Below are 26,350 nucleotides of genomic sequence, written 5' to 3' on the forward strand. Positions count from 1 at the left end.
AGCAAACCAGCCATCCCTATATGGGATCCGAACCCGTGGCCTTGGTGTTATCAGCACCGCACTCTCCCGAGCGAGCCACGGGCCGGCCCCAATGGGCTGTTTTTTATTCAACAAATATGGTTTTTTGGTTTTGTTTTGTTTTGTTTTGATGGCTGGCCAGTACAGGGATCCGAACTCTTGACCTTGGTGTTGTCAGCACCATGCTATCCCAAGTGACTAATTAACCAGCCCAACCATGTGAATTTTCTTAATTCATTTATTTTTTTTGGCAGCTGGACAGTATGGGGATCCAATCCCTTGACCTTGGATTTATAACACTGCACTCTAACCAACTGAGCTAACTGGCCAGCCCCAATAAATAAATATGTGTTAAGGGCCTACATTTGTGAGACATTGCTCCTGGCACTATCCTAAGTACTGGAGACACAGCAGTGAACAAAACAGACAAAAATTCCTGCCTTGTGGAGTTTACATTCTTTTTTTTTTGTGATGGGTAAGGGGATCGGAACCTTTGGCTTGGTGTCGCACCGCGCTCAGCCAGTGAGCGCACTGGCCATCCCTATATAGGATCCATCCCTATATAGGATCCGAACCCGCGTCGGGAGCGCTGCTGCGCTCCCAAGCACTGCACTCTTCCAAGTGCACCACGGGGCTGGCCCGTGGAGTTTACATTCTAATGGAGGTTTGGAGGGACAGACAGTAAATAAAATAAATATGAAATATGTCTGTACGTGATATGATAACTGCTAATGAGAAAAATAGAGCAGATGAGGGGCAGAGGGTGGTAACTACAGGGTAAGGGATGGAAGCGAGCATACTGTAGGATGGTCAGGGAAGGCTCCTTTTGAGAGGTGACATTTGAACATTGCCCTGAATGGAGTGAAAGACAAAGATACAAGAACATCTAAGAGAATGTTTCAGGCAAAATAACAGTAAGTGTTAAAGACCTTGAGGTGATCTTGATATTTTCAAGGAACAGGACACTGTGGCTAGCAGAGCAAATGAGGAGGAGAGAGGGAGGAAATGAACTTGGCCTGGGCGAGGATGGAGGAATCAGAGACAGTATGGACAACTCTTTCAAGGAGTTTTGTTGTAAAGGGGGGGCAGGAAAATGGTTCAAAAGCCTGGAGAGAGATGAGGGATGAAGTTTTGTTTTCTTTTCTTTTGTTCATTAAGATAGGAGAAAATCGAGCATATTTATGTGCTGATTGGAGTGATCCAGTAGAGAAAGGAAATTTTAGAATGCAGAAGAGCAGAAAGAATTGCCAAAACAGTGAACTTAAGTAGGCAAGAGGAGAGTGGTTGGCCTCAGATGGGAGCACAGCCAGTTCTTCCATACCACTGTAAGCGGGAGGCAAGTGTGTGGGCACAGATGCAGGTAGGTGAGTGGATGTGGCTGGCGATAAACGCTTGTGGAAGTTAAGTGCTCTTTTGATTGCTTTTATTTTCTGAGTGCAATAGAAAGCAAGGTCATCAGCAGAGAGAGGATGGGAAGGAGATGTTCAAGGTTCAAAGAGAAATAATAATGTCTGAAATAGGGTGTGTTGATAATGATCAGACAGTTCCCTGTAGTTTGATATGTTACCTGTAGTTTGATATGTGCCTGACTTACTGCATTTGGGGCTTGGGTCCCTTCAACTGCTCTCTAAGTTCTTACTGTTCATTCTTTTTGTACCAGTCAAAAGCTACTGAAGTAATGCTCCACCCTGCAATTAAAGTCCTCATCTTGGATGCCATTCATATATGTCCACAGTGTGTTTTAAAACCTTAAACCAAACAACTTAAAATCACAGGAATGTTTGAAATGTATAATACTTTTTATTATATATTTATGGATATGTGCTTAGTTATTGCAAACTCAATTCATTTTTTGTTGTTAATAAAAGACTGTATATACACTTAGTCATGTAGAGTAAACTTAGTTTGTTTAAAATATAATGGGGTTGATTTTGTACCACTTGGAAATAAGAAATAGGGTTGAACAACATCAGAGGAAAGACTGAAGGGCAACCTTTGGTAGCTGCAGAAAGTGGGGACCGAACTTGGGTAATAATAAGGGGGAGGACCAGAGTTGAGCTGAACTTCTGGGTAGCAGCAGAGAGAGTTGATGTGTGGCAGAGGTATAGGAAAGGGAGGAAGTAGATTCCATAAAGAGAGATTGAGCTCAAGGATGATCAGCAAGGCAAATGTGTGGTGAAAGAAAATGGGGTTTGTGCCAAAGAAAGTGTACGATTCACCTATTCTAGTTCTTGCATAGAAAGTGAGAACTTAACAACCTGCAACTCTCTTTAGTCACCAGTGGTCCACTCAGTGTAGAACCAGAGCCAGGACAGAGAGAAGAGAGTTTCATCATTTTTCTATGTATGCAAATGGTTATGACTGATTTGCTAGTATTTCCCATAGTGCAGCGTGAGTACTACTGCTGCTTGCAGTGATTTTAGTTAATATGCATTATTTTTACTTTAACAGTAATACATTTATTTTACTGTGTACTGAAAACATAGATTTAGTACATCAAACCTATGATTTCAAACATCCTATTGATTAAGACAAGAGTAGAACAGGTAATAAATTTTTATAAAAAGTAAACCAATTTAAACATATAATGCAAATAATAGAACAGGTATTATTAAGATGGCAAAAATTGCAAATGACTGAAGTTTGAGAAGACTTGTCTAGGGCATCGGCTGATTGTTTATTTTAAGGGGAATATGAGAGAAGCCTACTAGATATTCTATTAATATAATTCTCTTTCTTTTCATAGCTGGGCTTTGCAGATCTAAACCTGGCAGAGTTTGCTGGGTCAGGAAATACTACTCGTCGCTGTTTACTGGAAGGCTATGATACCAAAAATACAAGACAGGATAATTCCATTCTTAAAGTAAGCATGTTTCAAGATCTACATGTCAACAAATGAGATCCTCTGCCTTTAAATAAGCATAGGTATATAGTTGCACTGTCAAGGGCAAGATGGGAGTCAATAGTGAGATCACAGGCTGACCACACCACTGAAATATTCACCACCTGGGGGGGAAAAAACCTATCCAAATCACAGAAGCAGTGAAAAGTAACAAATATCCACCTGCATGATCCTAAGGTGTTTCTCTTAGTGTTGTGAACATCCAGAGAAGAATACACACACCATACTGCAACATAAGAGCTTATTGGATAGAAGGAGCATGATGAATGAATCAATATCTTAGAATGTTTATAGCTTCCGAAAGCAGCTGTGATGAGTACACAGAAATCACTCGGTTCTCTTATAACTAGTGAAGTGACAGGTGAAACCCACTTCTGGGCATCTGCCCTATTTTTCCAAGTACTGTGAGGAGACATGTATTCTGTTAGTCACAGAGGGCATATAGACTTCATAGAACTGATAGAAGTATTAAATGAGATCAGTTGAGAAAATCTTTGTAAAATAATTTTCCACCTAGTAAAACTCACTGAATAAACCTTTTCCTGTATTTTAGTTAGTTACCTCATGGTAGTAAGTTATCTAATTAGAAGAAAAGAAAATAATTCTGAATGTAAACTGGATGGTCAGAAGTCAGTGAAGCAAAGAATTACCTTATACGTACAGTGTTCAAACTTAGTTTTCAGTAAATTTTTAGCTCTGAAGATATGAAATGCATGAAATGGTTATTATAGCCAGTCCATCCCTTGCACAACTTTAGGAGTTGTAAAGAAAGGTGGGATGGGTAGTTGACATGGGGAGGAAAATGGTGAAGGAGGAAATTAGAAAAGTATCTTGCTATAAACTTATATGCATATCATGTTGATTTTATAGTTTTATGGTTATATAACAAAATATTTCAAAGCACTTGCGAATACGAAGTACCTCTGTGAGATAGTGTTAGATAGATGGGGATAAATTGTTATCCCTGTTTTATAGATGAAGAAGCTGAGACTCAGAAGGTTAAGTGTCTCACAAAAGTAGTCGGTGGCAGAACCGAGACCGGGATGCCTATATTCTGCTACCTGGTCAGAGGTCAGTTCATGTTACCATGCTGTCTAAGCACTGCACTCAGAAGTAACAGATTGCACTGTTCATTCTTGGACTGATCCTAACAAGCCACTAAATTTAGTTTCTTCATATTTCTTATATAAGATGGATAATCCTTCTCTGAATTACAGTGTTTTCACTGGAAATTGAAATAAATTTTTAATTTCAGGCTCCCACATTCCGCAGGGCCGGCTCACAGAATAGTTTCCTTCTGGCTCCCCATTGATTCTTCCATGCCATTTCTCCCACTTTGTTGTACAAAAACATACTCTTGAAGATCGCACAATTCAGGCATAACACTCTCTCTCTTCCTGATCTCTGTCATCTCCTGGCCACCTACTCACCTTCTGTCACCTAGTCTTTGATGACTTAGTTCCTGGCTCACCATTTTTCTGTCCTTCCCTTCTCCTGTCATCATTTTTTGGTGGCTTCACCATCTGTGTAGGTGAGCTATCCTTGTGGACTGTCTTCTCTGTATATTCTCTCCTGATAACTGATGTAATATGTGCCTAAGGTGGCTTCTCAGTTCCTTAAACTCCCCATCTTCAACAACCTTTTCCCCTTTCTCATCTCAATTCCTACTCCCATGGTCACACTCTCGACTTTCCTACCACTAGAAACTTTACCACTTCCAAAATTTCAATTTAGAGTCTTCTTTCCTACCACTGTCTTTTATGTTTGCAGCCCTCTTGGTCTACTACTCACTTAGCTATCTTTAATCTTACCGCTTTCACTCTTTACTGCTTTCTCACTATCCATCAGTTCCCACTTGCTTCCACTTCCCTCTTTATCCAGCTTAGATTCCATGGTCTGTAATTATTATACCCTTAAAAATACCCATGGCTCCTTTGCTCCTGCCTCCCCCTGTTGCTGTCCCCTGAATAATCCCCAGCCCTAACTGAATTCAACTATCTGTCCTCTCTGAGTCTGCATCCTCCTTGCTAAACATTGCTGGAGAAGATCATGCAACCAGACTAGCTGCAGTAATACACATATTTTGTTACTCATTAAGACCATAAATTCTGGTATATGCAGTCCTATGTTCAGATCTTAGCTCTTCCCTTTACTAGCTATCTGACCTTGAAAACATCACTTAATCTCTCTGTGCTTAAAATGAAATTATCACTCTCTCATAAGCTTAAAATGAAATAATGTATACAAAACAGCTTAGGCCTGGTACATAATAAATTCTCAAGTCATGATTATTGTTAATGTTATTATTACCATTATCATTCCCATAATAACAAAAAGATCACATGGCCTGTTCTTAAAAGGTAGTCAGCATCTAGTGAACAACAGCATTTCAGAAAGCATTAGAAAAGCTTTAAATCCTGATCTAAAGCTGGCCCTTGAGCACCACAAGAATCTGTGAGTAAAGACAGATAAACTAGATCAGCATGCACGCACAGGATTATTACTGGAGAAGCACTTGTTTTTCATTCCTATATTTTCCACTCTGATTTTTGCAATTACAATGCTTTGAATATTAAAAATTATTTTTAATCTATATCTGTATAAAGCAGTAATTTAATATTGGACATAACTCAATTCAACAATTATTTCATTTAATGCTTTCTAAATAGAAAATATGGGACTAGGTGGTATAGAGGAAGCAGAGATTAGCAGAATATGGCTTCTGCTCTCAAATCATTTGTAATCATGACATTTCTTTTTCTTATGTTTAGGTTTGGATCAGTATGCAGCTGATGTCTGGTGACCCATGTTTTAAAACGTAAGTTAATGCCCAGTAAATGGGTTATTAATCTAAAAGTATAATATAGACATATTTGTTTAAATGTTTACATTAATTTTTTGTAAAATTAATCCCTTCACAGAAGGGATAGTTCCTTTCCTGGGAGACTGACCTGACCCTCGTAGAAGTTACTATTACCTATTACCAAACGAGCTCTCCACACTCTAAATTGTTTAAGCTAAGATCTTTGTCATCTTCAGGTTTTGGGTGAAATTATACAACCTAAAACTTTAAATTTGGCTTCTGTAAACTTATTTATTTGTTCAACAAATACCTATTAAGTGCCTTACTGTGTGCTAGTCCCTATTCTAGACACTGGAGAGCTAGCAGTGAACTAGACTAAATCCCTGCCATCTTGGAACTTATATTCTAAGAGGAAAACAAACAATAAAATAACAAATATATAGTACAAAGACAGTGATAAGTGCTTTTGAGAAAAATAAAGCATGGTAGTAGGGCCATGGTGGAAAAAAAAAATGTTGCTACTTTATATAGAGTAGTCAGGGAAGGCCTCTCTGGAAAAGACGGTATTTGAGTTTAGGCCTAAAGGAGCTGGAAAGCAAGCTGTGCAGATATTTGGGGAAGAAACATTCAAGGCAGAGGAAATAAGGACAAAACCTTTGAGAGAGGAGTGTTCTTGGCATGTTCAAGTAACTGCCAGGAGACTAGTATGTCAAGAGCAGCGTGAATGAAGAGGAAGGTAATAGGAGAGGAGGTCAGATGTTAGAGTCTTGTAGGCCGTTATAATAAGGACTTCCACTTATACGTTGAGTGAGATAACAAGCTAATGGAGGTTTCCAGCAGAGGAGTAAAATTATCTTACTGATGGCTGCTGGGTAGAGAAGAGACAATTTGTGGGAGCAACAAAGGAGACAAGGACAGAAATAGGTAGATGAGGCTGTTTCAGTAATCCAAGGTTTTGGGCCTGAGCAACTGGAAGAATGGTGTTTTCATTTACTGCAATAAGAGAGGCTACAGAAAAACAGGTTGGGAGCTTGGGCGTTAGACATGGTGAGTTTGAGATCCCTGTTTAATATCCAGCTGGGCATGTCAAGTAGGTAGTTAGATGTATCAACTACAGAGTTCAGTGGAGAGATCCTGGCTGGAGATAAAAATTTAGAAATCATTACATGATCAGCATATAGATAATAATTAAATCCATGACACTTGATTAAATGATCTCGAGGGAGTGAGCACAAGTAAAGAAAAGGAAAGGACCACAATCCAAGGTGTGGGTCACTCCAGCATGTTAGAGGTTGGGGAGATAAGGAAGGACCAGCAAAGGAAAACCAGTGAGATAGGAGGAAGGAAGCAAAAGAGAGTACCGTCCTGAAAACCAAGTGAAGAAAGTGTTTCAAACAGAGGAGTAATTTCTTGTGCCATACACCGCTGAAGTTTAGGTCTCAGAAGATGAGCACTGAGAATCACCTTTGGATTTTGCAGTACAAAGAACGTTGGTGACTTTGACAAGCACTTGGGTAAAATGCTCTTAGACTAAAGCCTTTTTTGAGTGTGTTAAAAAAGAATTTTAGTGGACATAAATTGGACAAAGTGAGAACAAACAATTCTTATGAGGAATTTTTCTTTAAAACGGGAACAGAAAGTTGGGGTCCTAAGAAAAGAGAGGATATAGGGTAGGGCAGATTTTGTTTATTTCTGAGATGGGAGATAGTACAGCATATTTGTATACTGATAGCATTGGCCCAGTCAAGAGGGAGAAACTGGTGATGCAGAAAAGAGGGAAAATTGCTAGGTCAGTGCCCTAGGATTGTCAAGAAGGATGAAAGCAGAGAACATGGCTACCGATGCAGATACGTGAGAAGTGGAAGAATATAAAAGTTCTTTTCTAATTGCTTCTGATTTCTTAGTGAAATAGAAAACATGGTGATCACTGAAGAGCAAGGATGGGGAAGACAGAGGTGATGGGTTGAAGAAAGAGGAAAAAAAGTGTGTGAAAGTCTTCTCTAAGTGAACTGAATGGGGAAATGCAATTTTTGCTATGCTATTTTTGGTGTCTCAGGTAAAAATTTTCCTAGTGGAATCAGTTTAGAGTAAAAGTACGAAAAAGAGCAGCAAAACTTAATGGAAGAAAATGAGTCCATCATTCCTTCTCATGAACTTTTTATGGATATCCCCTTTCTGGCCCTTTCTCTGCCGTTTTATTTCTCTACTTACTAAACTCACATATTGAAGAGCTCAAAAATAGATCAACTAATGTTCTGTATTATCTCCACAAATGTAATTCTGACAATCTAGAGTTTATAGAGACTTTGTAACTCACAAGAATAAACAGACCTGACCTAATCCCAAATACATAAAAGTATTTCTTGGAAGAACCAAACCCTCAATAGTTTCTTTTCTTTTTTCTTTGAATATCTGGAATTGTGCACATGTCAGTGGAAAAAGGGGAATTCCGACACATCCATGCACTTGCACATAATGAGTATGTACTGCATAGAAAAGCATCTGAACTAATGATGTAAAAAGTAAATTATTTTATCAGGTTGTACTTGAATATACATCAAATACGTAAAATCTCATTACTTTAGAGCTGAAAAGAAGGTTGTCTAGACCATGATTTTTTTTTCCAGAACACTTAGTCACAAAATCCTTTGCTCACATGTATTGTGAATCCCAGTATATAAAAAAAAATTTTTTTTTTTGTCTTTTTCCGTGTCCGGCAACGGATCGCAACCCTCAGTGTCGCCCCCCGTACCGGACCGGGACCGGCAACGGGATCGCAACCCTCGGCGTTGCTCCCGCGCCTCGCTTAGCCAGTGAGCGGGAACCGGTCTGTATGTGGGATCCGAACCCTCGGGCGGGAGCGCCGCCGCGCTTCCCAAGAGGCGCACTATCCAGTGCGCCACCGGGCCGGCCCCTATAAAATTTTTTTATTGATTACTCTCCCCTTCCTACTCCCAGAAGTCCCTAAGGGAGCTTCAGGAAGCCAATTTAAAAGTATTGGTATAATCCAAGTTCTCGTTTTACAGATGAGGAAACTAAGGCACAGAGAAACTGGCTGAGTATCTCTATATAGAACAAAGATGTAAATAACTGCTGCCGGGGTTTGTTTTGCTATTCTCTCTGCTTTCATCTACCTTTGAGTTTTTCATGATATAAATTTTTTTTTAATTTACTACAGAAACTAACAAGAGTATGGCAAATCTTTAGCATTCTCAGATTTAAATTCTCGTTTTAATATTTTATGAGCAGAAGATCTGTGACATGGATTGTATAATATTTCTGAAACACAAATTTTATACTATAAAGCCAATATTTATTAAGACAGCTGGTAAGTCAACCCAACCACTTACCCTAAAACTCCATTTTGTGGTTCTCTGCAGTTTATCAGATAGCCACCAACTCTTGTAAAAGAATGAAACTGACTCTGAAAAGTGCTGATGAAGAAAAAGGATATTTTGAGAAAGAAATTGTATACTAACTATACTGGCATTTGATAATCTGGTGATAAAGCAGATCTAGGGATGATGTAACTCTCTTGAATAGCAAGGTTCTGAAGTATTCATATTCTAGAAGGAAGGAAATTACCATTTGTCAAAATGATCGTTACTGATGAATGTTACTGTCTCTCGATTTAATTCTTAAAACAATTCTGTGATGTATTATTCATAGTTTTGAGTGAAGACATTGAGGCTCAGAGGTTAGGGAACTAATCTGTCCAGACTCCTAGGATTCTCTCATGCATTCAGTACAGGTGTATTGGTTGCCTACCACATGCTAACAATTACTAAGCTAAGTAAGACCAGCCACTGCTCTGAAGGGATTCACTGTTTATATAGGAGATGGGCACAAAATACATGATGTTATTGGGACATAGAGGATAGGGTTTCCACTGTTCCTTGAAAGTCAGGGAAATCTTCAGTGAGGGGGTGACACTGAGCTAAATTTTAAAGGATGAATAGGAATTTACTAAGCACAGGAAGTGGATAGAGACATTCCAGGAAGAAAATACAATTTGCATAAGTTAATGGCATTGTTATAGGGCATGGAATATTTAAGGAATATCAAATAGGTAGTATTGTCATTTTAGGAGGGCTTATTTCACATATTCTTAATATTACCATAAAACTAAAATAATCCTATCTCTTTCATTCTGTAATTGAGCTATATTTAAGCGATTTCTGGTAAGGGATGCAAAAACATTTTCAGAACAAAAGGGGTAATAGAACAAAAACTGGCACATGATAGGCACTCAGATTATTCAACAAGACTGAGTTTTCTAGGGTGACAGGTGAGTGGCCAAAGCCCAGCTAAGATTTTAGGTTCTAAATTTGCCATAATATCAATCCCTGTGGTCAGTGAATTTTAGCTTAGTTGCCCAAGTGTTTGAGCAGTAGTACAGATGGCTGACATTAGAAAGGGCTGGGGTTTTTTAGGTGTTTTGCAACAGCAGAACAAAGAGTGCCAAATTCAAGGTATTGCTGAAAGTGTTGTGGCTGTGGAGTCAGGCTGGACAGAAGAGTGGGAGCCAGAGGAAGACTGATAGGGAGGGAGAGAGGGAAGAGGCCAAAGGTTGAGAGTTCTGAAAGGTTGGAAAACAGATCTAAGAGGTAGAGAAATGGAGATGCTGTAATCAGGCCACCCGTGAAAGGAAAAACAAAGGAACTAGCATTAAAAAGGTAAGAATTTAGATATGCAGGCATGAGTCAGCCATCAATGATTAATGACTGTGACGGTAGACTCCAGTCTCTGTGTTTGACATTAGTTTTTCCCATGAAATATTGAATGTGGTTTTTTTTCCACCAAGCTATTTTATATTATTTAAAAATATAGCTGTTGGCAGTCGAAGAGGTAAGTCTAGGTCAGACTGCAAAGGGCCTTCTATGCCATTCTAAGGTGTTTGAGCTTTATCTCTAAGGAGCTATTGAAGAGTTTTATATCATTTCAGAAAGATCACAGTGACAGGAGCATAGAGGTCAGCAGACCGGCTAGGAGACTCTCTTGGTAATCCAGGAGAAATGTACAAAAGCCAAAACTCAAGTAGTTAGTGAAGATGGAGAAGAGATGATGAATAGGAAAAATATTTAAAGAGAATCTGTAGGACTTAGAAGCTGACTGGACATAGGAAAATGTGAGTAGGAAGGGCACAGAAGCAATATCTAGGATTCTAGTTTAGTGACTTTTTGATTGTGGTGGCACTCACAGAGAAAGAGAATACAAGGAGAAAACAGGTTTTGTAAAGAAGATCAGTTTAGTTGGGGATATATTGAATTTGTAGTACTTGTAGTACAAATACTTGAAAATGTTCCAGTAGGAGAATTTAGGAGATCTTGGGCTGGAAATAATCTGTAAATAAAATAGATTTAATGGCAGTCTTAAATGTCTGTATCCCCAAGAATCTGAAGCCAGAGGATTCCATTGAGATAATAAGGTAAGAATTTAAGAATTGCCACAAAGTGAGTCAGCTTCATAATCCCTTCAACCACCTTCCTATTTTATCTCAGGTTACTAAGGGATGATTTCTAGAAAGATGTGATTCCCCTCTGGAATATCAACCTCAAATGATTAGGGATATTTTATAATAAAAATCACTATGTTAAAAAGAAAAAAGAATTGTTAAAACACAAACTTGCCCCTCCTTGCTTCACAGCTTCCACATTGGAGTAGGAGCCTTGAATTAACCACTGAAAATAGATGCATCATGTACTTCCAGAGAATCCAGTCCAAAAAGCAAATCTAAACAAATGTGTCTCTGTGTAGACTCTCCCTGGGGCAGGTGAACTGTTTACAGAGAAGAAGGTAGAAGATAAAACCATGGACACTATTTAAGAAGTTAGTGGAGCCAGCAAGAGAGCCTAGGCTCTGACGCAGGAGGCAGGAGTTATTCCCCTCGCAACCTCAGATTCAAAGGGGCTTGGTGTCTCCTTCCCCAGCTCAGAGATGTACCCCTGCCTGGTCTGAGTTGGCAGTTGAAGCACCCCTCCCCCCCACCCCCGCAACGATCAGTGCTGGGCACACGCTGACAGAGGCCTCTCTTCAGGATTCCACTGAGGCAGTGCCTTTTCTGGTCTCACCTTTTTTATTGTGTAAAAAACCTTCCCCTGACCCCATGAATTTTACTCAAGCTTTGAAAAGTTCCTTATACATTATTTGTTGATTTTTATTACTTTACCCATCAAAGGGGTAACATTACCAGGCAGCTTACCAAGGCTGTGTACTGACTACACAACCAATCTCTATTTCAAATCTTCAGGCTCACCCACAATTCAAGTTCTGATCATTAGAAATGTTTATTTACAGGCCTCCCTCTACATCAATGTCTATACCAATTGCTGGTGAATCTGAATCTCTGCAAGAGGATAGAAAAGGTGGAGAGACTCTCAAAGTCCATCTTGGAATAGCAGGTATGGATGTGTAGTTTGCAGCTTTTTTAATTTGTGAGAAACAGTACTACTTGCTGGCCTAATAGAGTCCCAAAGCCCTTCAGATTTAAAATTTTGTGGATATATGACTTGAAATGGGCAAATAAGTATCAGCAGAGTTTTAATTATATAGTTAATCCTTTATCAGTCCAATGCTTTGTTTTGTCTAAAGTATGGTGCTCTGATCTGACAGATTTAACAGCTAAATGTTGCAATGACACCCCCTCCTCCCTTGTATGCATCTGCTGCCCACAGATACAACAGGGTACTGCAGGATTTTCCCCATTCCACATGCCCACTAACTTCTGCCAGTTGCCTCTCAGGTGTTGCTTCTTCCATGAATCAAGCCTTGTGTGCATCAGAATCACCTGGACGGCTTGTTAGAACACAGATTGCTGTCACCAGAAGCCAGAGTTTTTGATTCAATAGATCTGGGTTGGGGCCTGAAATTTTGCATTACTAAACAAATTCCCAGATGCTGATGTTGCTTATCCCCGATCACACCTTGAGATCCACTTCTCCAGGCAAACTTCCAGCTGCAGTCAGAATCTGCTCCAGATATGGGCAAAATGTCAAGTTAGCTGGAAGAAAAAGACTTAGGAGCTTCCTTCAATCCCCCATTTAGTAAACAAATGCACTGTGTGAAAGAATGGAAAGAAAGGTGAATTGATGTGATTAACATTTTCACCACTTTTTCAAATATGCAAAGATACGGTTTCTTATAGATAATGGTGACTATGAAATTTCCTGATTTAGGATCAGTGAATCCTTGGGTACTTTAAACCTTTCTGTTAGCTTATTCCCTTGAGCACTTAAATATTCTGAATTCTTCATATTGAAAATAAATAAATAAATAAAAATTCATTAGCTTTACATCTTTCTCTGTCTACTGCTCTCTCCCTTAGGCTCCAGGAGGCTGGCAGTCACTCTCTTTCCCCCAAATATATATAGAAACATCTATCTGTGTATACACACATGCACACACAGAGATATCATCTAGAGATGATATATATACCACACACTTTTTATAGCCAAACTTCTAGGATATACTGCCCATTTATTCTTAAACACATTTGCAGTCTGGCTTCAATCCTTTGATCTCTCTTGATGATGTCTCCAGTTACATGATTGTCAAATCCTGTGGGCAAGTTTCTGTTGTCATCTGGCTAGGCCACTTATTCTTTCTTGAAGCTTTCTCTTCCCTTGGTTCTCACTTCTGTAATTTTTCCTTTTTTAATTTCTTAGAGGCTTCTTTGTCTTCTTCTACCTTCTTAAATATTGATGTTCCACACAGTTCAGTCCTCTTTACTCACTTTCTTGGGCAATGTCATCTATGCCCTGATCACATAGATTTAAATGTGATCATGTAAAACATGAGTTAAATACTTTTGAATCACAAATTTGTTTTGTCTGTGGACCTCCCTCTTGAACTCCATGTACATATTTCCAAATGCTTTTTGGAAAGGTTTACTTCATGTTATATTGAAATCCATCTGTTTTTTTCCCTAGCCAGACTCCGAGTTCTTCATGATCAGGTCTTCTTTGTCTTTGTATCCCCAGCATAATGCCAGGGAAACAGTAGAAATTCAATGTATGTTAAGTGGGTATCCTCAGGTGTCTCAAATTCCACATATCCAGATCAAGTCTTCCTAACTCTTCTTCCTAAATTTTCTACCTTTGTTATCCTGACACAAACTTCTACTTAGTAATCGAATCCTTTCATTTTGCCTGCTAAACATCTATTACTTTCACATGGATTATTATGAAAACCTCAATTCCTTCACCCCCTATTCATCCTATTACTAAAGTGATCTTCCCAAAATGTAGAACTCGTCATGTCACATCCTTGCTTAAAGCCATTGAATTGTTTCCTTCTTTAGACTTGTAGAAGCTCCTTCATCAGCAGGCGTCTACTCATCTCTCCAGCCTCTTTTCCCTTCATTCATCTACACCACTACCCTATATGCCAACTTTACCAAACTATTTGCTTCCTACAAACAAGGTATGCTCTTCCCCTATACCTTTTCCTCCTCATCTAACTGAGGAATTCTGTACATTGTTAGGTCTTTCCCCCATTACCAGGTAGTGTTAGATGCACTGTCCTTCGGATTTTGAATTTTAGTACTTACCACATTGTATTATAACTGTTTGCTTCTTCCTCTAAACTCTGAGCATGTATTTTGTCTTATTTTGTACCCCCCATTTCTTGTACAGTATTGGGCACCTGACTTGGTAAGAGCTTAATAAATATTTACTGAATGAATAAATTTTGAAACCAGAAGATAAATGGATGAAGTAAGATCTGAGTCAAACTCAGGAGTAAAGAGTCAGCTCTATAAACTCTCAATGTGAACCAACTCTTTGAGTTTAGATTTTGTCGGAGCTAACTTTGGGTTTAGGACTGCTATAGAGATGCTCGGGAGACTGACTTACAGTCTGTCCAGAGTTGAGAAACCTTTGCAGAAGGGCCAGGTCACTGCGGTAGCTTACTTGTTTGGCAGCATTTGTTGGTCTAACTGCATTCATATCATTTATAGAACTGCTGCTATGATGGCTACATTACTCAGTTGCTTTCTTTCTGCTTCTAAGTTAAAAACAGTTCTAGTTTTGAGATATTTCATCCTAATGAAAATGGTCACAGTACTGCATTCTGTAGACGAAGCCTGGTTCTTGAAAATATATAGTTGGCATCTGGAATATACACATGATCAGGAAACTACTAAAAATGGTTTTGACATTGCTTTTTTGTACATTTACTTTGAAACTGAATACTATAATCAATTCCTTAAGACCTTTTATTCTCTGTGCTACATACATTCCACGCTGTGTTGATTTAAGCCACAGACTTTGCCCAAATTATAGCCTAGCACTAGCAACATTAACATTAAAGTAATGATGTGCTCTTTAGTTTACTGTGGTGATAGATTTTTGAGGAAGTAAGATTTCCTCAAAAACCACACTAGGGCCGGCCCGTGGCTCACTCGGGAGAGTGTGGTGCTGATGACACCAAGGCCCCGGGTTCGGATCCCATATAGGGATGGCCGGTTCGCTCACTGGCTGAGTGTGGTGCTGACAACACCAAGTCAAGGGTTAAGATCCCCTTACTGGTCATCTTTTAAAAAAAGAAAAAAAAACCACACTAAAACCTGGCAGTTTTATAAGAATTTATAAGAATATATCTGACTAATTTATATTAGAGAAAAGCTGAACACAAAAACTGTAATTGTTTTAAGATAGAGTACAGATAAATGTTATGAAAAATACTATAATTTTTCAGTGAACTATGGTATTTAAGTACTTTGTATTTCTTGCAATACAGTTGTTTCCATTGTAATAATGTAAAGGGATGTTTATCATTTTGTAACTTATTTTTCTTGATAATGAACTTGGCAGAATTTATAAAATCTGAAGATTAGAATTCAAATTGACCTTTGACTTGCTGGCAGTAATAGTAACATCATATTATGACATATTGCAGATCTTTCAGCAAAGAGTGCCTCTGTTCCAGACGTACTTGGTGCCTGTGGACATTCTAGAACATCAAGCTATGCAAGCCAGCAGTCAAAAGTATCAGGTAGAGGCCAACAGTGAAATTGAATTCCTTATTATTATAAAGGGACTTGAAACTGCTGTGGTGTGGGAGAAGGATGTTAGACTGCAGTGTTGGATGTTAGTATTATATCCAAAGTGATTTTCTCTGACAGGGTATAGTACATGTCACTCCCGGTCATCTAGTTTCTCTGAGCTGTGCCACAGGAGAAATACCTCAGTGGGAAGTACATCAACAGGAATTGAAAGTATTCTAGAGCCATGTGATGAAATTGAGCAAAAAACAGCTGAACCAAATCTTGATACATCTGATAAAGAAGATGCAGTCTTGGAAAAACTCAACAGGTTTCCTTTCAGTTTAAAGGATAAATTTAAATTTAAAAAAAACAAACTTTGTTTTCATAAAATGATTAATAAAGAGGAAAAAACTTTTCTTTTCAAAGATGTCCAGTGAAACAAGATTCTGTCGAATCTCAGCTGAAGCGAGTTGATGACACCAGAGTGGATGCAGACGATATTGTGGAGAAAATATTACAAAGTCAAGACTTCAGCCTAGATTCCAGTGCAGAAGGTGTGTAGATAACTGTTAAGTATAGATTTCTGTAATCCAGGTTTGTGTAATCCGTGTGGTCAGCAATAAAGAGGCAGTAGTAATCATGATACCGATTATTGCATATTTATAAAATAAATTTCATGCCCATAAAAATATCTAGATAACTTGGTAGCTTGTTTATTTCTGCAAATGAAAATTGAATTTGAGGAAAAAACACAAACTTTATTTAAAAGAGGTCAATTTTAAAGAAAGTTTTTATTGTATTTTTAATTATGTATCGGTGTCTACCATGTTCATATACCTTATGATAAACGTCTGCTTCTGTCACAAGTGCTTTAAGGAGGGTCGGGGTGGTAGTCTTGAAACAATAGCAAATAACAGAATCCTTCATTCCCTCCTTAGCATTTTCACTGAAACTGAAAATTTATATGCCACCAATTTGAAAGGTATAATTACTCGTGCTGGTGTGAATAGAGAGCACTTAACAATGGACTTACTTTCACTATGTAACTGGTTGTAAAGAGAAATAATTAAACCTTGTGGAAATTTGTAGGAAGAGCTGTCTTTATTATTCAGTTAAAAGGAAAAGAGCTTTCAGAAAATTAATGAGAAATAACTTTAGGGTGTCTTTTAAATTGCCTGTTTTAAAACATGTATGTAACATTGATTTTTAAGTTTTTTGTTTCTTTAATAAACTGATATAAAATATGAATTATTACAATATGAATATTATTTGACAATAGTCTAATAATTGTACATATAACAAACATTTTAAATGTGTGTTACAGAAGAAGGACTGAGATTATTTGTGGGTCCTGGAGGAAGTACAACCTTTGGCAGTCATCATCTTCCAAATAGGTATGTAGTCTAAATAGTATCTTAATAAAATATAAGCTTTTTTTTAAAAAAAGTGTTCATGAGTAGAAGGTGAAGGTTGCAAAGTTTTTATTAGACTGAGGCTAGAAAACGCCAATATTAGTAAGTATGTGAGAAGAGTTACAGTTGCTAGTGTAGCTCTCGGTTTTCCTTACTATGAGTATGTTTGACATTATATTTTATAAGTTAGTTTGTTAATTTCCTTAAATGTATTTTTGGAATATGTTGGTAGAGGACCAGTAGAGCATTGGGTAAGGTGCAATATAAAAAGGACCTTAAGAAAAGAGTTCTTAGTCTGATATTTTCAAAAGATCAAAGCAAAATTACATTTTCAGTGGTCTTATCTGTTATGAGTAGTTATGCAGCCACTTAGCAACATAAGGTATTCACCTATCTTTTACTGTTTTCTCCACCCCACTAAAGTCTAACAGACATACTTAGAACTAAGTTCTGAAAATCAAACATAATTTCAGTAGTTGTTCAGGTTTAGATGAAGAAAAGTCACCTGCCAGGCTTACCACAGTGATTCTCAGTGCTGCAGCAAACTAGTGAGCACAGGTGCTGAGACAACTTAGGAGTTCTCGTTCCCTTGCTTCCCACAGCCCGGTCCCTGCCCTTCTGTGCACCCCAATATTCACTATTCCCATGTAATATTTATGTAGAGTCCCCGCACAACTACAGAGCAAATTAGAGTTGCAGGGGGAGGGAACCCCTTGGACCAAGACAATGATTGAAACTAACTGCAAACACCTACATAAACAACTATAATCAGATACGATAGGTAGGTAAGAGAGGGACATATAAAGATGCTATGAGGGAGTAATTTGAAAGGGGGTTTATAAAAGAGGTAACACAATTTAGACCTTTCATTAACTTTCATTGACTTATCCACTCGTTAAATTCAGTAACTATTGGGCCGGCCCGGTGGCACACTGTAGCAGTGCGCCGCTTGAGAAGCGCGGCGGCGCTCCCGCTGAGGGTTCGGATCCCATATACAGACCAGCCGCTCACTGGCTGAGCGAGGAGCGGGGGCAACACCGAGGGTTGCGATCCCGTTGCCAGTCCCGGTCCGGTACGGGCGCGACACTGAGGGTTGCGATCCGTTGCTGGTCACGAAAAAGGACAAAAAAAAAAAAAATCAGTAACTATTTATTGGGCCAACTTGTGGGAAAGATGCAAAGATAAAAGACCGAGCTCTTACTCTCAGTTAGCTATGGTCTAGCACATGGGGTTGGCAGTCTACAGCCTGTGGGCCAAGTTGACCCACTGCCTGTTTTTGTAAAGTTATATTGGGACACAACCACGCTTATTAATTATGTAGTATATGGCTGCTTTGAATACTACAGTGGCAGAGTTGAGTAGTGCAGCAGAGACTGTATGGCCCACAAGCCTAAAATATTGACTATCTGACCCTTCCTAGCAGGTGAGATAGACTAACTAAAAATTGTAGTAATATGACAAGTATTATAATAGAGAGAAGTAGAGGGAACTCTCAGAGAAGAGAGATGCGACCTCACTCAGACAGAGAAAACTTCCTGGAAGTACTGACACTTGAAGAGAATCTTTGGGAGAAAAAAGATAAGTGGTGGCCCATTAGGCAAATATGGGGAAGATTAGTATTCCTGGTAATAGCAAAAAGAATGAACTTATAGGTATAATAATTATAGATAACACTGAGCATTTATTATATGCCAGGCACAGGCACATATATGTATTTTATCCAATTCTTACAATATCTCTTTCAGTACTCAAAATATACTATAGTTGGTTTTTAAAAAATGGAAACAAGGGCCGGCCCGTGGCTCCCTCGGGAGAGTGTGGTGCTGGTTCGGATCCCTATTAGGGATGGCGAGTTAGCTCACTTGGGAGAGCGTGTTGCTGACAACACCACATCAAAGGTGAAGATCCCCTTACTGTTCATCTTTTAAAAAATAAGATAAAATAATAAAAATAAATTAAAAAAAATAAAAATTGCAAATGGAAACAGATACAAAGAAGTAAAGGTCATTTGCCCAAGGCCTGAAAACTAGTAAGAACCAAGATTCAAACTCATGTCTCTTTTGAGTCCAAAGCCTGTCATACTTAATCACTGTGCTTTACTGGCTTATAAATAATATAACCTACTTAGAGAATTGCCATTGAACAGGTTCTTCAGAGGAGAAGGGCCTGGTGAAAGGGAGTTTACGGACGTGAGGTTGGCAAGAATCTTGGTGCCAAGGTTGTAAAGGGCCTCAGTAAAGTGACATAACAAAGAGTTTATCCTTTCTCATGTATAGTGGGGAGCCATTGGTCATTCTTGCAGGGTAGTGACCTATCGGATTGGCATTTCATAACAGTAACTGGCCATAATTTGAAGGTTAGATCAGCTCAAGGAGAGACCAATAGCAGAGGACCAGGTTACTTTTCTAGGTAATGTTTGTGAGGTAGTGATTTGAACGGTGAGAAGAATGTGTGTTTGTGAGTTAAAGAGACAGGTTCACATCCTAGCCAGACCACTTTCGGGGCCTGTGTAAATCACTTAACTTCAATGGAACTTTAATTGCCTCTGTTGAAAATTGGGGATAATCATGCCTGTGTCACAGGGTTTTTCTAAAGGGTAAATGACATAATATACTCAGTAAGCCCTAGCTATTATTAACTTAGGTAGAAGAACAGCAAAAGATATAGTTCCATCCAAAAGGAGTTTACATAGTAGATGAGCAAAAACACAGGCTGTCTCATCAGACTGCCTGGAGTCAAATCCTAGCTTTTCCGCTATTTACTGATGTTATTAACCTCTGTAAGTCTGTGTCCCACCTATAAAATGAGAGTCATAAATAAGTTTCCTAACTCATAGAATTTTTGTAAGGATTAAACTAGACAATTTATGCAAAGTGTTTCACACAGTGCCTGACAGAAAGCTCTCACTATAAGCTATTATTAGTTTTGTTATTATTCAGAGGAAGGAAAGGTAATTTCTAGTTGAGAAATAATTAGAACCTAGGATATAAAGCTTGTATAATTTTCCTCACTGTAAGTAAAGAAAATAAATTATACATGCTTTATATCCTAGATTTTAAAGATATTTACTATTATTTTCTTTACTATATTTATTGTATCTTCATAACCTAGGATATAAAGCAAATATAGTAAAGAAAATAATTCTGGCTCCCACCCCCTTTCCAAACAAATTTTAGAATAAACCCAATACATAAAGGCCTAAAGTAATAATTAGGGGTTGAAGTAGATGATTAACATTACATGCCACAGAAAGGCCAAGGAATGTCAGAGACAGTGTGTCATGGTGGGAAGAGAATGGGCCATGGAGTCAGACAGACATGGGTTTCATTCCTGTTTAGCCGTAATGACCCAGCTTAACCATGATCCTAGCAAATCACATCCCTCACTTGCCACCAAAAAGAGAACTGCATTACTGGGGTTGACAACACAGGCTGTGGAGTGGGGCTGCTCAGGTTCAGTACCAAGCGGCACCACTTAGCTGTATGTCTTCAGTAAGTTACTTCACTTCTCTCTGCCTCAGTTTCCTCACTGTAAAATAAAAATGATAATGGAAAATACCTCAGAAGAGTTATAAGGTTTAAATTAGATGAGGTAAGATATGTTAAGTGCTTAGAACAATATCTGTCATGCAGTAAGCACTCAAGTACTTTATATACACTAATTAAAGGTCTATCTTGCAGAGTTATTTTGGAAATTAATCAGTTGGAAGTGCCCAACACACTGCTTGTATACATAGGCTCTCGGTAGCTAGTGGGTATTTATTAGAGAAGCTAATGTAATAGCATTAGATCCTTTCTGTGAGATAAACTGTAGTGGCACCAGATGAAACCAGAATCATTTACCAAGGGACAGAAGCAGCACAAGAATCATAGTTCAGAAACAGAACCCATGAGAATGAAGAGAACAGAGCAACAAGCCATAGAGACCTGGCAAGAAATATCTGCAGTAATGTGTCCTAGATTACTGTCCTAATCTGCAGTAATCTGGCTGGCCGAGGGTTTCTTACACCTGCATATACCTCCTCGCCTGCCTTTGAGACATTTCATTTTTTTCTGACAAGAAGTCTGCGCTTGTTTTCATTTTAATTCCTCTATATGTGATTTGCCTTTTATCTGACTGCTTTTAAGATTTTCTCTTCACTGATTTTTAGCAATTTAGTTCTGATGTGCCTTGGTGTGTTTTTCTTTGTGTTTATAATGCTTGGGGTTCATTGAGCTTCTTGGATCTGTGAGTTTACAATTTTCATCAAATTTGGTAATTTCCAGCCATTATTTTTCCCCACCCCTCCTTCTCATATTTTGACCTACTAGTTCTAGACCCCAGCCCTCTGAGCTCTGACCTCTGACTGCTCCACTCCAAGAGGCCACCAGGCTGTTTGAGCTCTCCCTCACCGCACTGCAGGCTGGGAGGATCCTAAAGGAAACTGCTTCAGATTGCAAGCTGGGGCAGTTGTCAGCCTTTCTTCATTTATTTCCCTTTTCTTGGGACCATAGTCATTCAATCTCTGTTGTCCAGTGTGTGTAAATTGTCATTCCACATATTCTATCCAGTTTTCCAGTTATTTAAGGCAGGAGGGAAAGTCTGGTCTTGTTTCTCTATCATGGCCAGAAGCAGAACCTATTTAGAGCATCTAAAAGCCAGTGTGCAGTGGTGTTCACCAAGGTTTCCTCAAATTTTGACTATCTGTAGCTATGAATGGGTGTTCACTGGCATTCTGTTGAGGATGCTCCCATTTCTTCTGTAGAATGAATCTGTAAGAATAGGAGTCTCTGAGCAATCAACTGAGAAGTCCAACTCAGTCATGGTGGACTAGTAACCACTGCTTTGCTTCCATCTTTTAGAATTTCCTCTTCAAATGCCATTAAGGGAACAAACCAGTCATGGTGGTTGCTTCTGGGCTTACTAAACTTGGCATGCTCAGAATGAAATGTCAGGTAGTAGGGTAGACCTTGACATCTTCACAGATGAGGAAATGGGTGCCTGGTGATAACTAAAAGTAATAATCCCCACGCCTTCGATGCAACACCACCCCTTCAACTCTCCTCTTGATCCCTCAATAGGCTTCAAGGAAAGGGTAGAATAATCCTCTTCCAAGAATATAAAACCAGCTGCCATCGAAAAGACATTTTATATTTTTTACAGGCTTTAGAAAACCTTTATCCTGCCAGACCAAGAAACAATAGAGGTAACATGCATGTTCAGTCCATTATAACATACAGCCAAGGTACTAAGAGCATCAACAATAAGAAAAAAACCTTGTGTTGGTAGGGCCAGCCCGTGGCTCACTTGGGAGAGTGTGGTGCTGATAACACCAAGGCCAAGAGTTCAGATCCCTGTAAAGGGATGGCCAGTTAGCTCACTTGGAGAGCGTGGTGCTGACAACACCAAGTCAAGGGTTAAGATCCCCTTTCCGGTCATCTTTAAAAAAAAAAAAAAACTTGTGTTGTGAGGCCATTACTTAATATAAATAGCCTATTTTGAAGTTACTTTATTAACAAAGCTTGCAAATTTTTTTTTTCCTTTTTGTCTCTTTTTTACTGACCGGTAACGGGATCGCAACCCTCAGTGTTGCACCCGCACCACACTCAGCCAGTGAGCGGGAACCGGTCTCCACATGGGATCCGAACCCTCGGCGGGAGCGCTGCTGCACTCCCAAGCAGCGCACTCTCCAGTGCGCCACTGGGCCGGCCCCAAAGCTTGCAAATTTTAAGTCTTTTAGTATTCTCCATATTTCATTAATAGAGGTGAGTACCTGGCATATTAGGATAAAGGCTAATCTGCTATAACAAAGAGCCCCAAAAATACAATGGCCAGGCTGATGAGACAGCTTTGCTCCAAAAAGTGACTCACTGACCCAGGTAACCTCCATTTTGTTATTTAACTATCCTCCTCAGCTGCATTGTCAATGCTGGATTACTGCCAGTCTGGGGCGAGCAATTTTCCTTTAAGCAAGTGAGGCAGAAGTTGACACATCTCTTCCATTCATGTTCCATAGGAGAAAAACTTAAGTTACATGGCCGTATCTATCTACAGGGGAGTTTAGGAAATTTGGGCTCTAGCCAAGCAGCTTGTACCCAGCTGAAACTATGAAGAAGGGGAGAATAGATTTGAGGGGACAACCAACAGTCTGCCACACCAAGCTAGTGAAATAAACCGTTCCTCATGATCATTTTCCCTTTAAATCTACATTACACAGGTATAGTTTACAATAGTGACTCCCTATAAAGACATTTGCATATCAACTAAAGGAATCCTCACACTTTCTAGAAAGGTGCATTAAGGCAGGGGATCGATCGTAACCCTTGGCTTGGTGTTGTCCGCACCACGCTCAGCCATTGAGCGCACTGGCCATCCCTATATAGGATCAGAACCCGCAGCGTCGGCGCTGTCAGCACCACACTCTCCCAAGTGAGCCATGGGGCTGGCCCCACCACGCTGTTATTACAACAGAAGATTATCATTGTACTCACTTCAAGGCCTGATGCACTGCCAGGGTCAGTATATGCTCTTGGATGAGACTGGTTTTAGGATTTATATATAAACACATTTGGAGAGAATATTTCTTGCTGCAATTTGGTAGGTCAAGTATTGGGAAATATACTAGATTATTGTGGGAATGAGAGGATTGGGGTTTTATATCCGGTATATTAACCATAAATATTTAATATTAAGTATTTTCTATCTGTGATACCTTTAAACCTCATAGATATCAAATCTAGTAGAAAAATGCCTAGTATACCGTCTCTCTGGGGGCAAGGTACTTAGAATAATTTGAAACTTACATACAGCTCAAAATTTTGAAATTTTTTTTTTCTCTCTGCTGTTTCAGGGTGGGGTCTGGAGCTTATGAACAAGTTGTGATCAAACGCTAGAAGTCAAACTGGTGAACTAAAGTTTCCTTGTGGATTTAAGATGTAGGCAGTTAATATATCAAGGCATTTTATTCAAGCACTTAAGAAAAAGTGAACCTAAAAAAAATGAAGTTTTCTATCAAGAGGAAAGCCAATGCTGATTTCTTCTTTGAAAGCAATCACCACTTACCAAAAGGGAACATAAGAATGGTGGTCTCCAGGCTGGGTGCCAGTGTGTGCCTTTGAAGTACTTGGCTTCTGTGGTCACTGCACATGATAATGAAAAGCCTGCTTTTTCTTTCAAATCACCCCAGTGGGGAAAACATTATACACATCTGGGTATAATTTTGGTATTCAAGTGTAAAATCCGTTAGAGGTGCTCAACAGATATGGGCTCTGTGTTTTGTTTTGCTTTGTTAATTTTATGTTTGAAAGACAATATAGTTTAAACCCTATAAATTTTGTCAAGGTAGTTATTCTTGTTAAGGAAAATATTTCATATTATATTACCTACATATTGTACTAAGTTTATCAGCTCTTTTTGAAGCAATAATTGATAGTATGAGTGTTTATGCTTTGGGAAAATGTTATATCCTACAGCTTAAATATGTAAAGTGCTTAATAATTCCAAATGTATCAATCATAAATCAAATGACAAGTGTTTTTAAATCTGAGATACATGAAAGGATGTAATGCCATTATTATGCAGTATATATCATGACTTGTTTTTAATATTACATGAGCTGCAGAACCCCCACTAGCACTATATGAGAGATTCAAACTAAGTCTCATATCCAATATATACATAGCAGAAGAGCTGTTTTAACTCACTGAATATTAGGATCTGCTAGTTTCAGGAATCAAAATTTAAATCAAGAGGAAAATTATGGTATGATCAGAAACAAAGCAGCCTTTTCTATGTAAATTCAGACTTACCTGAAACTGCAAATTATTCTGACATGGTGGTGGATAGAAGACAGAACAGCTGCCTGACATTACTGATGCAGTCTGGTGGTTATCTATTTTAGCTCCCCGCGATCAGATACTATGTTTTCTTCTTTACTATATTAGAAGTTAGTTGTTTTGAGGCAAGAGGAAAATATAACATACATCAAATATAGCTTTTAAAATAATATCTGGTCTGGGCCGGCCCGGTGGCGCACTCGGTAGAGTGCGGCACTTGGGAGCACAGCAGCGCTCCCGCCGAGGGTTCGGATCCCATATGGAGACCGGTCCGCTCACTGGTTGAGCGCGGTGCGGGTGCGACACCGAGGGTTGCAGTCCCGTTGCCGGTCACGAAAAAAGACAAAAAGGAAAAAAAAATTAAAAAATTAAAAAATAATAATATCTGGTCTGGATCCAGTTTAACAGCACAGCATATAAACCTGAGAATTTTTCTGGTCTTATGCGGCAGTTTCCATGTAGAAAGATATAAACTTTCTTGGAATCACTCAGCCACTGAAGAAAAATGTAGATTCTGTAGAACCAGTAATCCTTACTTTCAAAATCATGTCCAAGAAAGACAGTATATCAGAATAGAATTACTTTGGTCTAGGTATTTTCAAATTGTAAAAATAAGGGAGAAATTATATTATTTTAATACCTAATTTAGAGATTTGGAAAATTTGAATAGTTCGTGTTAGGACTTTTTTTAATATTTCAAGATTGGGTATTCCACATTAATCCAATACTATTTTTACAAATGGATTCTGAAATTTTTTAAAAGATGACACTCTTTTAGAATATTTTGAATGTTGAGAGAGAGGGTTTTCTGAGTCATTAGTTATATTTTTTATCTTTTAAGATTTATTTTGAAGAAAAAAACATTGACCGGAACATTTTATTCTAACCAGGGAAAACGTTATCTTAAGTGGGAAAGATTTGTTGTCTGTCTTCAAGTGAATTGATCCATTTGTTATATATTATGGGGAAAAAAAAAAGTGTTTTTTTGTTCGTTTGTTTGTTTTTTAAAAGATGACCGATAATGGGATCTTAACCCTAGACTTGGTGTTGTCAGCACCACGCTCAGCCAGTGAGCTAACCGGCCATCACTATATGGGATCCGAACCTGGGGCCTTGGTGTTAACAGCACCGCACTCTCCCGAGTGAGCCACAGGCCGGCCCGAAAAAAAAAAGTTTTTAAGAAAAATATGAAGATATTTATTATGACATTTTAAAAAAACATATTTTCCTACTTTCAAAATATTTCTTCTATGGTAATACTTTTTATTGGCTCTTTTGCAAATGACTTTGCAGTTTTGAAAATGATAAAACTAGATTGTAAGCGAGGTTCAGCGAGGACATTCATCAGACATGTAAAAGGTGCTATAATCAGGGCAGTGCCTCTGTTCTACTCATCTTTGGCTGCTCTTGGCCCTA

At 38.7% G+C, this 26,350-nt stretch overlaps 1 protein-coding gene across 1 annotated transcript in view; it reads left to right on the forward strand.

Annotated features, from left to right (window-relative positions):
• Positions 1–25,130, forward strand: part of FAM102B (family with sequence similarity 102, member B) — a 68,594-nt gene extending 43,464 nt beyond the window's left edge. Inside the window, exons 4-11 of the mRNA XM_008566230.1 lie at positions 2,765–2,881; positions 5,692–5,738; positions 12,021–12,124; positions 15,621–15,716; positions 15,847–16,036; positions 16,135–16,262; positions 17,033–17,102; positions 23,950–25,130. Of these exons, the coding sequence (XP_008564452.1) occupies positions 2,765–2,881; positions 5,692–5,738; positions 12,021–12,124; positions 15,621–15,716; positions 15,847–16,036; positions 16,135–16,262; positions 17,033–17,102; positions 23,950–23,992 (795 nt within the window). The 3' untranslated portion in view covers positions 23,993–25,130. The remainder of the gene's footprint in view (positions 1–2,764; positions 2,882–5,691; positions 5,739–12,020; positions 12,125–15,620; positions 15,717–15,846; positions 16,037–16,134; positions 16,263–17,032; positions 17,103–23,949) is intronic.
• Positions 25,131–26,350: the final 1,220 nt, after the last annotated feature.

This window comes from Galeopterus variegatus, unplaced genomic scaffold (assembly GCF_000696425.1).
Source record: "Galeopterus variegatus unplaced genomic scaffold, G_variegatus-3.0.2 Scaffold16, whole genome shotgun sequence".
Taxonomy (NCBI): Eukaryota; Metazoa; Chordata; class Mammalia; order Dermoptera; family Cynocephalidae; genus Galeopterus; species Galeopterus variegatus.